The sequence below is a fragment of the Nuphar pumila genome, chromosome 9 (assembly GCF_984573655.1).
Source record: "Nuphar pumila chromosome 9, dmNupPumi1.hap1.1, whole genome shotgun sequence".
Taxonomy (NCBI): Eukaryota; Viridiplantae; Streptophyta; class Magnoliopsida; order Nymphaeales; family Nymphaeaceae; genus Nuphar; species Nuphar pumila.
The window spans coordinates 17,986,681-18,002,152 of NC_143257.1; the positions used below are offsets into that span (position 1 = coordinate 17,986,681).

The 15,472-nt window shown below is 35.0% G+C and overlaps 1 protein-coding gene across 2 annotated transcripts in view; it reads right to left on the minus strand.

Moving 5' to 3' along the window:
* Positions 1-12,339, minus strand: part of LOC149828471 (N-terminal acetyltransferase A complex auxiliary subunit NAA15-like) — a 65,968-nt gene extending 53,629 nt beyond the window's left edge. For both annotated transcript variants that reach the window (XR_016434294.1, XM_090017603.1), the window contains exons 1-4: positions 12,159-12,339; positions 11,150-11,228; positions 10,394-10,476; positions 10,125-10,274 (exon numbers count right to left, since the gene is read on the minus strand). Coding sequence is in view for 1 of the 2 variants with exons in the window: in XM_090017603.1 (XP_089873729.1) it covers positions 10,125-10,274; positions 10,394-10,476; positions 11,150-11,228; positions 12,159-12,209 (363 nt within the window). In the remaining variant the exon portion in view is untranslated. The remainder of the gene's footprint in view (positions 1-10,124; positions 10,275-10,393; positions 10,477-11,149; positions 11,229-12,158) is intronic.
* Positions 12,340-15,472: the final 3,133 nt, after the last annotated feature.

Consider the following 15,472-nt stretch of genomic DNA (forward strand, 5'->3'; position numbering starts at 1 on the left):
TGGCAGCCCAACATTTCGTATCATATAGTAAAGTGGGCCTAATAGTCGTCCTATAAAACTTTCTCTTCAACCGCAATGACATTCTACGATCGCACAACACTCCAGTTGCACTCTTCTATTTCATCCACCCAACATTTATCTTATGATTTACATCTCCATCAATTTCTCCATACTTTTGAATGATAGATCCCAAATATTTGAAACAATCATCCACCGGTATTTGTTGCTCATCAAGCTTCACTACACTCCCATCACTACTTCGTTGCTCACTAAACCGACATTCCATATATTCAGTCTTACTCTTACTCAACTTAACCTCTTGCTTCCAATGTCTGTCTCCATAATTCTAACTTAGCATTAATCCTAGCTCTAGACTCATCAATCAAAACAATATCATCAGCAAACAGCACACACCACGGCACATTTTCTTAAATTGATCTCGTAAGCTCATCCATCACTATAGCAAATAGAAAAGGGCTTAAAGTAGATCCTTGATGTAACCCAACCGTTTTAGGGAAATTGGTTGTCACCCCTCCACAAGTGCGGACATTAGTTACTACTCCTTCATACATATCTTTAATTATACTAATGTACTTGAGAGAAACACCTTTCTTCATCATTGTCCACCAGAGAACGTCCTTAGGTACTCTATTGTATTCCTTCTCCAAATCAATAAAAATCATATGAAATCTTTGTTCCTCTCTCTATTTCTCTCAATAAATTGTCTAAGAAGATGTATAGCTTCCATAGTTGATCTTCCAGGCATAAAACCAAATTGATTCTCCGATATCATGACAACCTTCCTCAACCTAGACTCAATCACCCTCTCCCAAAGTTTCATAGTATGACTCATGAGTTTTATACCACGATAGTTTATGCAATCTTGTATATCACCCTTATTCTTATATAGAGGCACCAAAGTACTCTTCCTCCACTCATTAGGCATCTTATTTGTCCGCCAAATCTTGTTAAAAAAATATGTATAAGTATATGTATATAAATAAATATTTAAAGTATATATGTATATTCATGTATTTTTTATTTTCTTATTTCTGTAATTTTTCATTTTATTTATTTTTCACTTTTTGTGTACTCTTTTTGTATAGTCACTAGCTGACTGTGTACAGTGTACAACAGTCAGCCACTAACTGTTGTACACAGTAATTAAAATAAGAGTCGTTGGGCTGATTCCCAACGGCTCTAAGGGAATAGCCCAACGACTTTTTAAGAGTTGTAATGCTTTATAAATAAGGGTTGTGAGCCCACTGTAACAATTGTAATAGTAAGAGGGGTTTTGTCCCCTTATGTTTATCAATAAAGTGCATTTGACGCACTTCTCTTCTTTTGTGGTGTAAAGCATTTGAATGTTATTTTATGCTATCATATATTTTGAGTATTTGAAGTATCAAGTTATTTGAAAACTTGATTATTTGTAAGGCTTTTTCACATGGTATCAGAGCGTGGTGTATGATCAACCGTGCATTGGTGGGCTGCCTCAAAAAGCATGCTTATTCTCCTTCGTGGTGGTGATTATTTTCTCTCTTCTAATTCACTATGGGTGAATTTTTCCCACACAACACAAACAACTTCAACTTTATTCCGTCATTCAAATGTGAAGGAAGCAACTATAACATTTGGGCGGGACACTTAGAGACATTCATCAAGGGTCAAGGTTTGTTAGGATTCGTAAGAAGTACTATTCTTGAACCTACTCTCAAAATTACATTAAGTGAAAATGAGATTGAGACTAGTCTTGACGAAAGAAACAAAGCCATGGAAGAATACTACAAGAAATTGGATGAATAGGAAATAAAAAACGCAAAAATTCTTTCATGGAGGCTAAGTGGAGTTGAGACAAAAATTGCCTCAAACCTATTATGATTCAAAAAGGTAAATGAAGCATGGAAATGTCTTAGAGGTATGTTTACCGAAAAAGATATGGCTCACAAGTATTATCTTCAAGAAAAAGTTAAAAATATCAAACAAGGAGATAAAAATGTAAGAGATTACTTTATGGAGTTATCTTCTATATGGACCCAACTTGCCCAATTTGAACTCAAATGGGAAGATGAGTATATAGAAATGTGAAGAGTTCAAGTTGAAGAAGATAGACTCTTCGCTTTTCTCTATAGTTTAAGACTCGAGTTTGAACAAACAAAGGCTTCGTTGCTATCATCTTCATCTCATCCTCTTATTCATGAGATTCTCAGTAAGCTTAGTGAAGAATAAACTAGGCTAAATATGAGTAAAAATGTTAGTGTACTTGTTATTTCTAGCAATGGCCAAGAAGAGAATTGTGCACTTGCCGCATCAAAACCAGAACATTATATCAAGCCATATAAACCTCCTCATTTTAGCAAGAATAGAGGAGAATCAAAAATCATTTGCCATAATTGTAATGAACCAGGTCACATTAGGCCCCAATATCCTAGATACAAATACAGGCCTCACGAAAAACATGTTGTCGTTGCACCAACAAAACAAGATGAAGATACTCTGAATCTCAAAGACCTCACCAAATCATTGCCTCAACTGATGGAAGCATTGCAACCATTACTCAAAAGATCTACCTAGGGAGCGGTCATTGCATCATCTTCTCCTCCTAGTATGTGCTCTTGGCTTTTTGATTCAGGAGCTTCTTTTCATATGACCATACACAAGCCTATATTATCTAAATGTCAACCTAATTCGAATACATCTTTTGTTTTCACTGCCTTGGAAATAAAGGGTGTTGAAATTTTTAAAAATGACTTGTCAAAACAACAAATTTTACATTCCAAAAATAAGACTTATACCAAAACTTCATCTTAACCTACTTTCAGTTTCTCAAATCTCAGATCATGGATATGATGTCATTTTCTCAGCAAGTAAATGTTGGGTGCAGGATCGCCAGTCCGAGAAATTGATTGGGGAAGGTTTTAAGCAAGGAAATCTCTATTATATGGATTTCCTTTATATTTCAAAGGAATCATTTTGTAACACTGCCCAAACAAAAGATATACGGACTTGGCATTGTAGACTTGGGCATCGAAATATAAGGAAATTAAATTTCGTACCTGTTACCAAGAATCTTTGTAAAGAAAATTTTGAATGTAAAGAATGTTTACTTGGTAAAATGACAGGCTTGCCTTATGGTCAAAGAACTTTTTATTCTTCAATGCCTTTTGAATTAGTTCATTCGGATGTGTGGGGTCCTACTCATTTTGCTTCTAAAGAAGGATTCTCCTACTATATTGTGTTTATCGATGACTTCACTAGATATTGTTGGATTTACTTTCTTTAAGTTTAAATCAGATGTATTTACAACCTTTAAAACATTCCATAACACGATTAAAAATCAATTTGAAAGTAAGCTCAAAATTCTCAAAACTGACTCTAGAGGAGAATATTTGTCAAATGAGTTTAAACAATTTTTACAAAACAAAGAAATTTTACATCAAAAATCATGTCCTAGAATCCCACAACAAAACGAAATTTCAAAAAGAAAACACAGACATATTATGGAAACTACAAGAATCAAATGTTCCTAAAAATCTTTGGGCTGAAGCAGCATTAACCATAGTATATCTCATAAACAGGATGGCTTCAAAAACATTGTCAAATGAAATTCCTTGATGTCTTCAAAAACATTGTCAAATGAAATTTCCTTTAAAAAATTATTCAACTATGTCACAGGGACTCGTCAACTAGGCGTCGCACCCGCACCTGATGTGGTCAACCTGACCTTGGGTGCAGTCAACGCACCCAGGGTCATTTATGTCCAACTTTTGGACTTTATATATATATATATATATATATATATAATTTTTTATATTTTTAACGCACCCCCGCACCCAAGTTTTTGAAAGTGTCGCACCCGCACCCATGTGACAGTTATTCAAATATCAACCTGGTTGTCAAAGACTGAGAATCTTTGCTTGTAAATGTTATATTTTAAATGATAAAGGAGATAAATTATCCTCTAAGGCTATCCCTTGTGCGTTTAGTGGTTACTCTGAAACACAAAAATGATTTAAATGCTATGATATCAAAAAATGATAAACTTTTTGTCTCAAGAAATGTCAATTTTGTTGAAAATGAAAGTATATTTGAAGGAAACACATCACAAGACATAAATTCTGATTATTCTTTCCTGTTTAAATTGTTGTCTAATGATGAAAATAGTTATCTAGAACCTTCTATTGAAGATAGAACAACAATTGAACCAATAGTATATACTAGAAGAAATCAAAATGCAACCAATGAAAGTGTAAATCAAAGTAACCATGAAGCATTAAAAATTCCTTGAGAACAAATCATCATTCGTAGTTCAGAACGAACCTTAAGAATTCCAAATAAATTTGCATCTTATGACTCATTCTCCCCTAGACATACAGCATGTCTTATAGCTATTCATTCATATTTTGAACCCTCATGTTACAATGAAGCAAAAAATTTACCCAAATAGATAAAAATTATGCATACAGAATTAGACGATCTTAAAGAAGCCAACACTTGGGAAATTCTAAATTTACCCATTGAAAAGAAGTTCATAGGATGTAGATGGGTTTTTAAAGTAAAAACCAAAAGTGATGGATCATTGGAAAGGCATAAAGTCAGGCTAGTTGCCGAAAGATATTCTCAAGAATACGGAGTGGATTACGAAGAAACTTTTGCTCTTATTGCCAGAATGACCATTGTTAGAATGCTTGTAGCTATTTCAACTATTAAAAATTGAAATATATTTCAAATGGATGTTAAAAATGTATTTTTGAATGAGAATCTTAATGAAGAAGTATACATGGATGTTCCGTCTGGATTGATAATTCCTTCAGGAAAAGTGTTTAAATTTAAAAAGGCATTATATGGTCTCAAACAAACACCTAAAGCTTGGTTTGATACTTTTAACAATGCTATTACAAGATATGGTTTTAAACCATGCCATAATGATACAGCTTTATTTATCAAGAATTATTCTACAAGTATTATAATTTTACTTGTATATATTGATGATATGTTCTCATATTGGTTCATATTCATAGGGTATGACTAAGTTTTTATGTTGGCTGTCACTGGCCTACCGCAACCCTCCTCCCTTATCCGGGCTTGGGACCGGCAGTGTATAACTAAACAATTATATACTGGTGGATGATTGTTTCAAATACTTGGGATCTATCATTCAAAAGTATGGAGAAATTGATGGAGATGTAAATCATAGGATAAAGGTTGGGTGGATGAAATGGAAAAGTGCAACTGAAGTGTTGTGCGATCGTAGAATGCCATTGCGATTGAAGAGAAAGTTTTATAGGACGACTATTAGGCCCGCTTTACTATATGGTATGGAATGTTGGGCTGCCAAGAGACATCATATTCAAAAAATGAGTGTAGCTGAGATGTGTATGCTTAGATGGATGTGTGGAAATACAATAAACGAGGAGATATGTAAGAAGATAGGTGTTGCACCCATTGAAAATAAGATGAGAGAGAATCATTTACGGTGGTTTGGACATATTCGACGAAGGCATAATGATGCTCCGGTTAGAAGGATGGAGAAATGGGAAAATATATTAGTTAAAAGAGGTCGGGGTAGGCCTAGGAAGACTTGGATGGAGATGATAGGAAAGGATATGAATGCTTTGAACCTCACCGAGGACATGGCATTGGATAGAAATGATTGGAGGAGAAGGATTCATGTGGAAGACACAGAATGATTTTCTTTTTTGGTTCATATCGTCGACCCCAATTGTTTTGAGATGAAGGCATAGTTGTTGCTGTTTTGTTGTATATTAATGATATGTTGATTACAGGGAGTGACAAAGAAGGAATCAAGAAAGTAAAACAATTTTTGAAAAAAACTTTTGAAATGACAGACTTTGGGTTCCTAACATACTTTCTTGGTATAGAAGTATCATACTCTAACAGAGGGTACATATTGTTACAAACAAAGTTTGCTTTAGATATTATTGACAGGTTAGGACTAAGTTGTGGACACCCCAGAGACTTTTGGAATAAAGATGCGAGTCAATGATGGAGTTCCTTTAGACAATCCAACCCCTTTCAGGAGCTCATGGGATCTCTTATGTATTTAAGTATTACAAGATCAGACATAGCTCATGTTGTACATATAGCCAGTCAGTTTCAACACGCTCCAACATCAGCTCATATGAGTGCAGTGATGAGGATTATCAAATACATTAGAGGCACAATAAATAAGGGAGCTTTTTTATCCTCTTCTTCCTCCTTAGATCTTATTACATACTCTGATGTTGATTGGGGAGGGGATCCAAATAATAGGCGTTCAACAACTGGTTTTGTATGTTTCTAGGTGAATCGTTAATTTCATGGAGGTACAATAAACAACAGAAGGTGTCACTATCATCTACAGAAGCTGAATCTAGAGAAATGGCGACTACTACCATGGAAATTGTATGGCTCAAACAACTAATTTCAGATATGGGAATTCATCTTTAAAATCCTACAAGATTATGTTGGGACAACAAGAACTCCATATACATTACTCGAAATCATACGTTTCATGAAAGAACTAAGCATATAGAGATGGATTGTCATTTTGTTCGTGAAGAATATTTAAAGAAGACTATTGATATTCCCTATGTGACATTAGAATATTAACTTGCGGACTTCTTCACCAAGGCATTGTACTCACCAAGATTCAACTTTTTACTTGACAAACTTTTGGTGATTTCACCATAAGTTTGAAGGAGACTCTTAGAAAATAATACATATATGTATATACTTGAATATATATATACACATATTCTTTGTAATTCAAGAGTATGTATATGTATAAGTATATGTATATAAATAAATATTTAAAGTATATATGTATATTCTTGTATTTTTTATTTTCTTATTTTTGTAATTTTTTATTTTATTTATTTTTCACTTTTTTGTACTCTTTTTGCACCCATAATGATTTTCTTTGTTGGTTCATATCGCCGACCCCAATTGTTTTGGGATGAAGGCGTAGTTGTTGTTGTTGTTGTGTACTCTTTTTGTACACAGTACAGTGTACAATAGTCAACCACTGACTGTTGTACACCGTAAGTAAAATAAGAGTCGTTGAGCTGATTCCCAACTGCTCTAATTAGAGTCGTTGGGAATAGCCCAACGACTCTTTAAGAGTTGTAGTGCTTTACAAATAAGGGTTGTGAGCCCATTGTAACTGTTGTAATAGTAAGAGGGGTTTTTTTCCCTTATGTTTATCAATAGAGTGCATTTGACGCACTTCTCTTCTTTTGTGGTGTAAAGCATTTGAATGTTATTTTATGCTATCATATGTTTTGAGTATTTGAAGTATCAAGTTATTTGAAAACTTAATTGTTTGTAAGGCTTTTTCACAACCTGGACACTTCATTTTTTCCTCTGTACCCGCATCGACACGCGTGTACCCGTGTCGACACCTGGACATGCCATTTTACCCTCCATACATACAAGTTTGTATTCAATTTATAATTTGTAATTATATTTTCAGTTTATAACTTCATATTTTCAGTATACAATATATATTTTAGATATTATATATATTTAGATTATATTCAGTTTATTTTGAATTTGTTTTGTATTTATGTGATATTTAATATATATATATATATATATATATCCGTGTCCCTATACCCACATTTTTTGGAATTGTCGTGTCGTGCCCGTACCCAGGTGACATAGTGTGAAACAAATAAGAAAAAGTACATGCACCCCAGAAATCTGAACTAATTCACTGAAATCTGGTGCTTGATGTAACAATATAATATTCCAAAGGCAGAGATGTTTTGACATTAACAGTTTCAAGAAAAGGCTTTTAAGGAATGATAATATTTGTGCTATGGAAGAATTTACACATCAAATAGGCACTGTTTCCACCGTCTTGTACACATCAAAATAAATATAAATGTACTCTTCATGCTTATTCTTATAGCAAATCTACTTATTGAAAGGATTAAGAACACTCAGCTTAGGCCGTTATGCAAAACACAGTAAAAGGGAAACAACTCCCAAGCCCGTAAAAAAGAAAAAATGGAGAAAATAAAATAAATAATAAGAGAACTGAAGTGACAGGGGTGCCGCAGAATACTTCATAAGAAGCACCAGCTTTTAGCATGGGCATGTGGGATGCAAAATTCAAGTGGCCTATCTGAATGAGATACAATTTCATTGATTAACAATTTGGAGAGTAAGTAAATCTGAGATGAACAACTGACATTTCATTTAGCTCTGCAAGAGATCCTTGTGATCCTTCTCAATGAAACACAAAGGAGTGTCAAAAATTTTCCAAACCTTCTTTTCAGGTTGGGATGCTCCTCAATCTATGAAGATTCTGAGTTGCCACTCGAGGAAGCGGGAAGCGAAAGCGAGAAGCGAGGCACTTTCAAAATTTTAGGAAGCGGAAAGCGTGGGACGACTTAGAAGCGAATCAGGAATCGTCTCGGAACCATCCTAGAAAGCAAAGAGGAAGTGACCTAGGAAGCGAACCAAAAGCGACCTAAGAAGCGAGGGGAAAGCGAAAAAAGAGAAAAATAAAATAAAAATACAAAAAAAATATAAAAAAAAAGGAGAAGCAAGCTTCCCATTTAGGGGAAGCTGCTTCCCCTAAATTTTGCGCTTCCCAGCGTGTTTCGGAAGAGCGACGTTTTGCGCTTCCGAAACGCACTTTGGAGAAGCACGCTTCCCCACTCCATAAGACGCTTCCAGTAACTCTGTGAAGAATACTTGGGATACCCACACCTGCCCATTTTTCCAGCAGGATTACTTTGGGTTTGGACCTTTCACATGAATAATATACTTTTCTTGCCTAGTTTTTGACAGTTCTACTATCCCTACAGGCCAAGTTTATAGCCATTCAATCAAATCAGAAATTGGTGGAGGCTCAGCAGGTGAATCTGTGCTACATGTCCTAGCACACAGGGACTTGACTATTCATCTTCTTTGTTTCTTCCATACTTCTAGACGCTTTTTCACCTTGCTTGGCCAGATATCACCCTCTCCCTCTTTGTGCTTTTGGTTGCTTCTTCTGGGACCAATTCAGATTAGGAAAATGACAAAATGGAGGTCTGTATGTGGTGTATTCCAGAAATAAAGGTTCACGTGATGCAAAGGGAACAACAAGGTTTTTTTCCAGGGAAAAAAACTTTCATTAAGAAGGGAATGCAGGTGACAAGTGGTCACCACAAAACAGCCTACAGTGAAATGACAGGTTATTTCAATGGAAGTCCTCCAAACCCACTTTAACTGTATCAGTCAAACAGATTGTTTTGGCTTGTACTTCCAAAAAATGGTCGTGTTCTGAACTTTCCTTGATTAGCTTTACTAATGTTTGACTTATCTTTGTATTGGGTGACATATTGTAGCCATTTCTTTCTTCTCTTTAATAAAAATATAACTTCCCAGAAAAAAAATTGACTTGTATCATAACCAACAATTAGACAGTAAGAAAGGCATTACAATGCCTTGTTGAACTGCACACTATTTAAAAGATCAAATTCATGGAAGTTTAAAAACTAATTAACACTTAAAGATATGTTGGGGACCATATGCAACATGCCCAAGCTCACGAACCCCTGGGGAGCATAGAAACATCACAGTGCAGAAAAACTTACACAGTGAATTTTGTAAGTAAAAACAATGGGCATCGGTAGGGATGTAAACAGAATGAGTTTGGGTCTAGTACCCGACTAAACCGGACCTGTTTACTCAGGTTTGGTAGGAAACTTAGGAACCAATTAATAATCAGATGCGGGCTTTGTTTTGAGTTTTGCATTCAAACGCAAACCCAAATCCAACAAAACCCAGAACCTGATTAAAATCCGACCCGATTAAGTGTAAATGTCAGGTTTTAAGCTAGTCGGTTCCGGGTTTGGTTTTATCTAATTCCATCTGAAACAGAACCCAATTAGGTCATACTCGATTAAGTCGGACTTGGTAATGCCTACCAGACCCGAGTCCGGTCCGTTTACATCCCTAGGCATCAGCCTTTCCTTTTTCAGACAAACGAAAAGATAGTTAGGCAAGACAACACAAGTTAAAAAGTCAAAATTCTATCCAAATGTAAGGGAAACAAGAAATTACACCAACAAAAATGGGGCACATGCTTCATAAAAAGTTAAACTTGTTAATTCTCATACTCTGACCTGTAAAAGTGATAAGTCTCGTAAAATCTCAATATTGTCTGGGTCAATCTTTAAAGCATTACGGTAGCACTTGATTGCTTCCCTGTATTCCCTGTCTGACCGATAAAGAAGGCCATACACATGCCAGCAAACATGACTTTTCAGGTCATTCTGCACATGATAAACAAATCAAAAGTTCAGAACCAAGAAAAAAAAGGTCCAAGGAGAGAAAGCACAACATAAAAAGAAATCCATAACATATACAATTCATATAGGAAGGAATCACATACCTTAAGTCCACGTCTCACAAGCTCATATGCTTCAGCCTTACGGTCCATGCAATTCAATGTTAATCCCTTCATTGATAAGGTCTCTACAGAAACAAATCATAACACAAAAATAAGAATCCATGCCCCATGCAGAAAATAAACTATTAACGGACAGAGAAAGGAAAGAGCCCCATAAGAATATCCCATCTCATGTTATCATACGAGCAGCACTCTACAGAATCACACATTGCTCAGAAACTGATAATGTGGGACTGAAGGCGCATTCAAGAGTTCAAAACCACATCAACAGACATCAAATTACTGCCTAAGGGCAGGCCAAAGTTTTTACTTTTATTTTTTTTAACATCCAGTGTTGCCAAAGATTGGACAAAATATCCATGTCCAGAAGACGCGGGCAGTACAATGACCACCAGATAATCACATAACCAAGCAGAAAAGGCAGAACATATGATTCTGCATTACTGCTTCAAATATGAGTGAGCATATAGTTCATACATAAATCCCTTGGTTCCACTTTCAAGTGGAATAATCAGACTTAATATTTGGATGAATCAATAAATAACTTACTCGTATATTTGTTGCTATGTCACATGGATACAGGCTATGTCACATAGACTACAATAATAGTGATTCCATTGAACGATATTCAATCACGGTTCAAATTGCATAGGTCACACATATGTAACAATAGTGCCATGTAAGCATGAGAAGTCACACAGTGATCTAATAAGAATCCAATTGTTGCAGCATTAGTACCTCCATGATCTGGAAACTTTTTTAATATAGCATCTGCAGCCTTCAGACCCTTCTTGTATTGCTTAGTTTCATATGATTTCTGCAAAATGAGGATTAGTAAGAAATTGCATTCGGATGCTCTAAACAGATCTGCAGGAACTTGTGATGTTCAAAAACACAAAAAGAAAAGAACAATGAAAAGAAAATGGATAATATCAACCATTTATTGTTCATCCGCGGCACCCTCTACTGGGATGATGAATTTTGGGGAAGGATACAATATCCCCCATATCCCATTTTTCCTAACAAGCAGATAGATCCACACACTCTCCAACATTTCGTGATTTCACATTGCAATATCCCAGCATATCTCATTTTTCCTGAATAAGTGGGAGCATCCAACTATCTCCCATCATTTGAACCTTTTGCAGAACCTCAAAACCAGTATAAGGATATACTCAAGATGAGAAAAAGCACATTGACCTATATAAACCAAAGTTTTGAAACCACTCGTCTAGATAAGCCATAAACTCATGTTCGGTTAAAATTTCATAAGAAAAGGACACTTAATGATTTCACTCATCCATCTGAATCGACCAAGAAAAAAAAAACAAATCCTTTCTTCGGTCCAAGAAACAGAATTTATTGCCGAAACTCCAAACGACACATTGCATTGGATAAGCTCAAACCAATTCTAACATATTCAAAGCTAGAAAGCTCAGCAAGTCAATAAGCAATTCCAAGTAATAGCCAAAGTTCATCAATCGAAGCGAATTGAAAACCCTCTTGAACAGAAAACCCACCTTCCAAAATAGAGGGAATCCGACAAATTTAAGTATTTTCTGCATTCAGTAAGTAAGAAATAAACAAAACGAAAAAGAAGAATGAAATTTTTTATTCATGCAAGGTGATTACCAATCAGAACTCAAAACCCTAACCCTAACCCCAACCAAAGAAACCAAACTGCATGAGACCAACGGACTTGGCTAAAAACAATCGGATGGGATATAGAGAGAGAGAGAGAGATTACCACTATGAGCTTGAAGAGATTTGATTCCTTGGTAGGAAGAGACGACCCCATGATGGCTCTTCCACTTCCACTTCCTCTTCCTCTTCCTCTTCGCAGAGAGATGCGTGTCGGAGAAACAAGAGTGATGATGAGGTGAGAGTGGGGATTGAAATTCTAGGGTTTTAGAGAGAGAGTTTATTTTATCTGCAACCCTCACCCAGGAGAATTCTTTTCGTATTTTACGGTATACCTCTAATTGATATAAAAAAACCGAAGCGGACTCAGAAAACAAGGTAATGTTTATCTCTATGAAACGTTTATTTTCATTTTAACTTTTATCCCCATTATATCCTTCTCCCTTTTCATGCTCACTTGACATATCAAATCTTTTACAAAAATAGCAGAAGCCAGATAATATTACTTGATTTTTGAATTACCTCATGTTCATCACGTCACTGCTTTTAACTATGTGCATATGATAGAGAGAGAGAGAACCTTGGCAGAAGACTCCGCTCTAGGCTTGGTCAACCCACGAGTTTCAATACGAACGGGTCGGGTACGGCCCAATCCCAACCTGTATCAAACCCGGTATGATCGGGTTTGGTAACGAAGAAAGGGGTCCAATTAACTCTGGTTTGGACATCCAAGGTTCAATTAGAATACAGAGCCAAAGTATGGTTGGTGAAATTTCATACCAGGCTTCAATCGGCTTCCAAATAAGATCCACATTTTCCTAATGTAAAACGTACAAAAAATTTAATATTTTATCAGGTGTGGCCAAGTCTGGTTTACACTACTCTTATAAGACCCCAGTATGGTTTTGCATTTGGTAGGTCCAGTACCAATACCTCATAGTTGGATTTGAGTGTGAACTAGCCTATGTCCAGTGAAGGTCCAATCCGTTGAAACCCCTGCTTGTGGGGACTCGGAGATTGTGTGGATACGGATTAGGTATGATTAAAGTGGGCCTGATATGCGTCAGGTCAGGCTTGACCTGTCACTATATTAGTTTCTTATAGAGTAAGTCAAGGTTACGATCTATCTCGGACCTCAAAGAAAATTTTCAGATCCAGTTAAGTATCAAGCCTCTATGTCATTGGATCCACCAAAAATGGATATTATGTCATAATGATAAACATTGACCAAGTTAGTTACATTACCGAATTTTGACCTCGAAAAAAATAGTCTCAACTCCCGGTCATATTTGTTTCATATTCATCTGTTATCATTGTAAAATTTTACTTTTGCAAGTCAAACTAACCTTTGAAAAGATTTTGAAAATGACTCGTCTCTATTTTTAAAATGCAGAAAAATTCTGTAGAATGGGACTCGTCAGTCGGTACAAGGTTCAACCGTTCCCGGCGCCTTTACCAGGAGTAATCGAACCAAGGATCAAAAGTGTGTTTGGCTTTGCTTGTCTTGTCTAAATCATGTTCTATTTCCTAAATGTACAAGGAATCAGGCATGTGCTATGAATTTTCTGAAAATGCAGATTTAAAAACATGATATTTGCTTAGAATAACTGAAATACTTAGAGAATTCTTGGAGAATATGTCACTTGGAAAATCGTGAATCATGGTGAGAGAATATTCCTGAGAAAAATGAAAATCGATTTCTGAAAAATATAGAGGTTTTGTGAAAATCTATTTCTGAGAAAACATGAAATGACTCAGAGAAGATTGATTTCTTTGAATTTGAACTTTGAGATAAAGAATATGACTTGAAAAATTATGATTTGAACTTGAGAAATACTTGAAATACCATTTGAAAGCTCCGAGTTTTGAGGAAATCAATTTCTAAGAAAGACTTAGAAAATTTTAGGAAAATCGATTTCTCTGAATTGAAATTGGAATTTGCAAATTGAATGAAATGAATGAATATGGATTTTAAAGTCATTGTTTTGAAGAATTGAGAAAATCCCTTTTGTATTTTTGAGAAATGCAGTGCATTTTTAAGTTAGCCTAAGAGTGTAGGCTGAATGTGGCTAATACGAAGATCACAAATCGGGGTCTCATTCGTATTCTGACTATGGCCATGAATACGAATTTCACCGAGTTTGTCAACTCCCTAAGAGCTAGTGCATGTGTCATTCGTGTAGACCATGGTGGATTTGTAAATAATATGCATGAATCAGATATTGATATTTGCAGAATTAAACTACATGCAATGTTCCCTATTCTAAGCAGAAAATATAAATCTTATTCCAAATATTATATTTGATATTACATTGAATTGAATAAAAGAGAAATGAATAAAAGAGCTAAGTCCTACACCTGAATAATCCTGTAAAACTATAAAACATGTTAGCATAAAAATGTAGGTTTATCTGGATTTATCCGAAAATATTGGAAATTATCGGATGTCATCCAAATGTAAACCCAGTTTATACTTCCCTGATATAAACATAAATGATGAAATTGAATTGAAAATATAAAAATGAGATTTGAAAATTCGAATTTTGGGTCAAAATAACTAAAATACCCCTGATAGCAAGACTATGGCCTTGGAATCAGGGTTTTCAGAAAGATATTTTGTAAAATATAAATTTTGAAATTCAAATAAGAATAAATCAAATATAAAATGATATGATATGATTGAAAATAAGAAAATCCAAATTAAGGATTTTGAAATTAAGGTCAAATGACCAAATTACCCCTAATAGCAAGACTATGACCTTGAAATCAGGGTTTTCAAAAAATATTTTGGTAAAAACTTTGAATTTGGGGTATAAATAAAATCAAATAACAGCTAAATCGAACATGAGGTGTCCTAGCATGATTTTAAACATAAACAAACCCTAAAAACATGAACTTATACATAAAGAACTAAAAACATCACAAAAATCATGATTTTGGCAGTGTTTCAGGATCCTACAAGCACCCTGTTTTGCAATTTAACTTATCCAAGCATTAAATAATATCCAAAATTCATAAAAATCGGTACATGTTCTTATTATCACCTTAAAATTAGATTGGAATCGGAAAAAGATATTTTTGATGTTATTCCAATTCAAAAATTGCATTAAAACTCTAAAATATGTTATTTTTACCTGCGGGCACATGCTTGTCATGATGTGAGACCCGAATTAGGGGTTAATTCACCATGAAAATCTATAAATTATTACAAAGCCATAATAGACAAAAAAACAAAGAATCTCTTTTTTACAAGTCGAAAAAATCATCTTCGGTTGGGGAGATATCATTATGACAATCTGTACTTGAATTTAACGAATATAAAATTGATCAAAACAGACACTTCCGGTTGCAAATACAGAAAAAAAATAGCAGACTTCATCAAAATTTCTGAGATTTTAGCAGTGAATAACATACATGTAA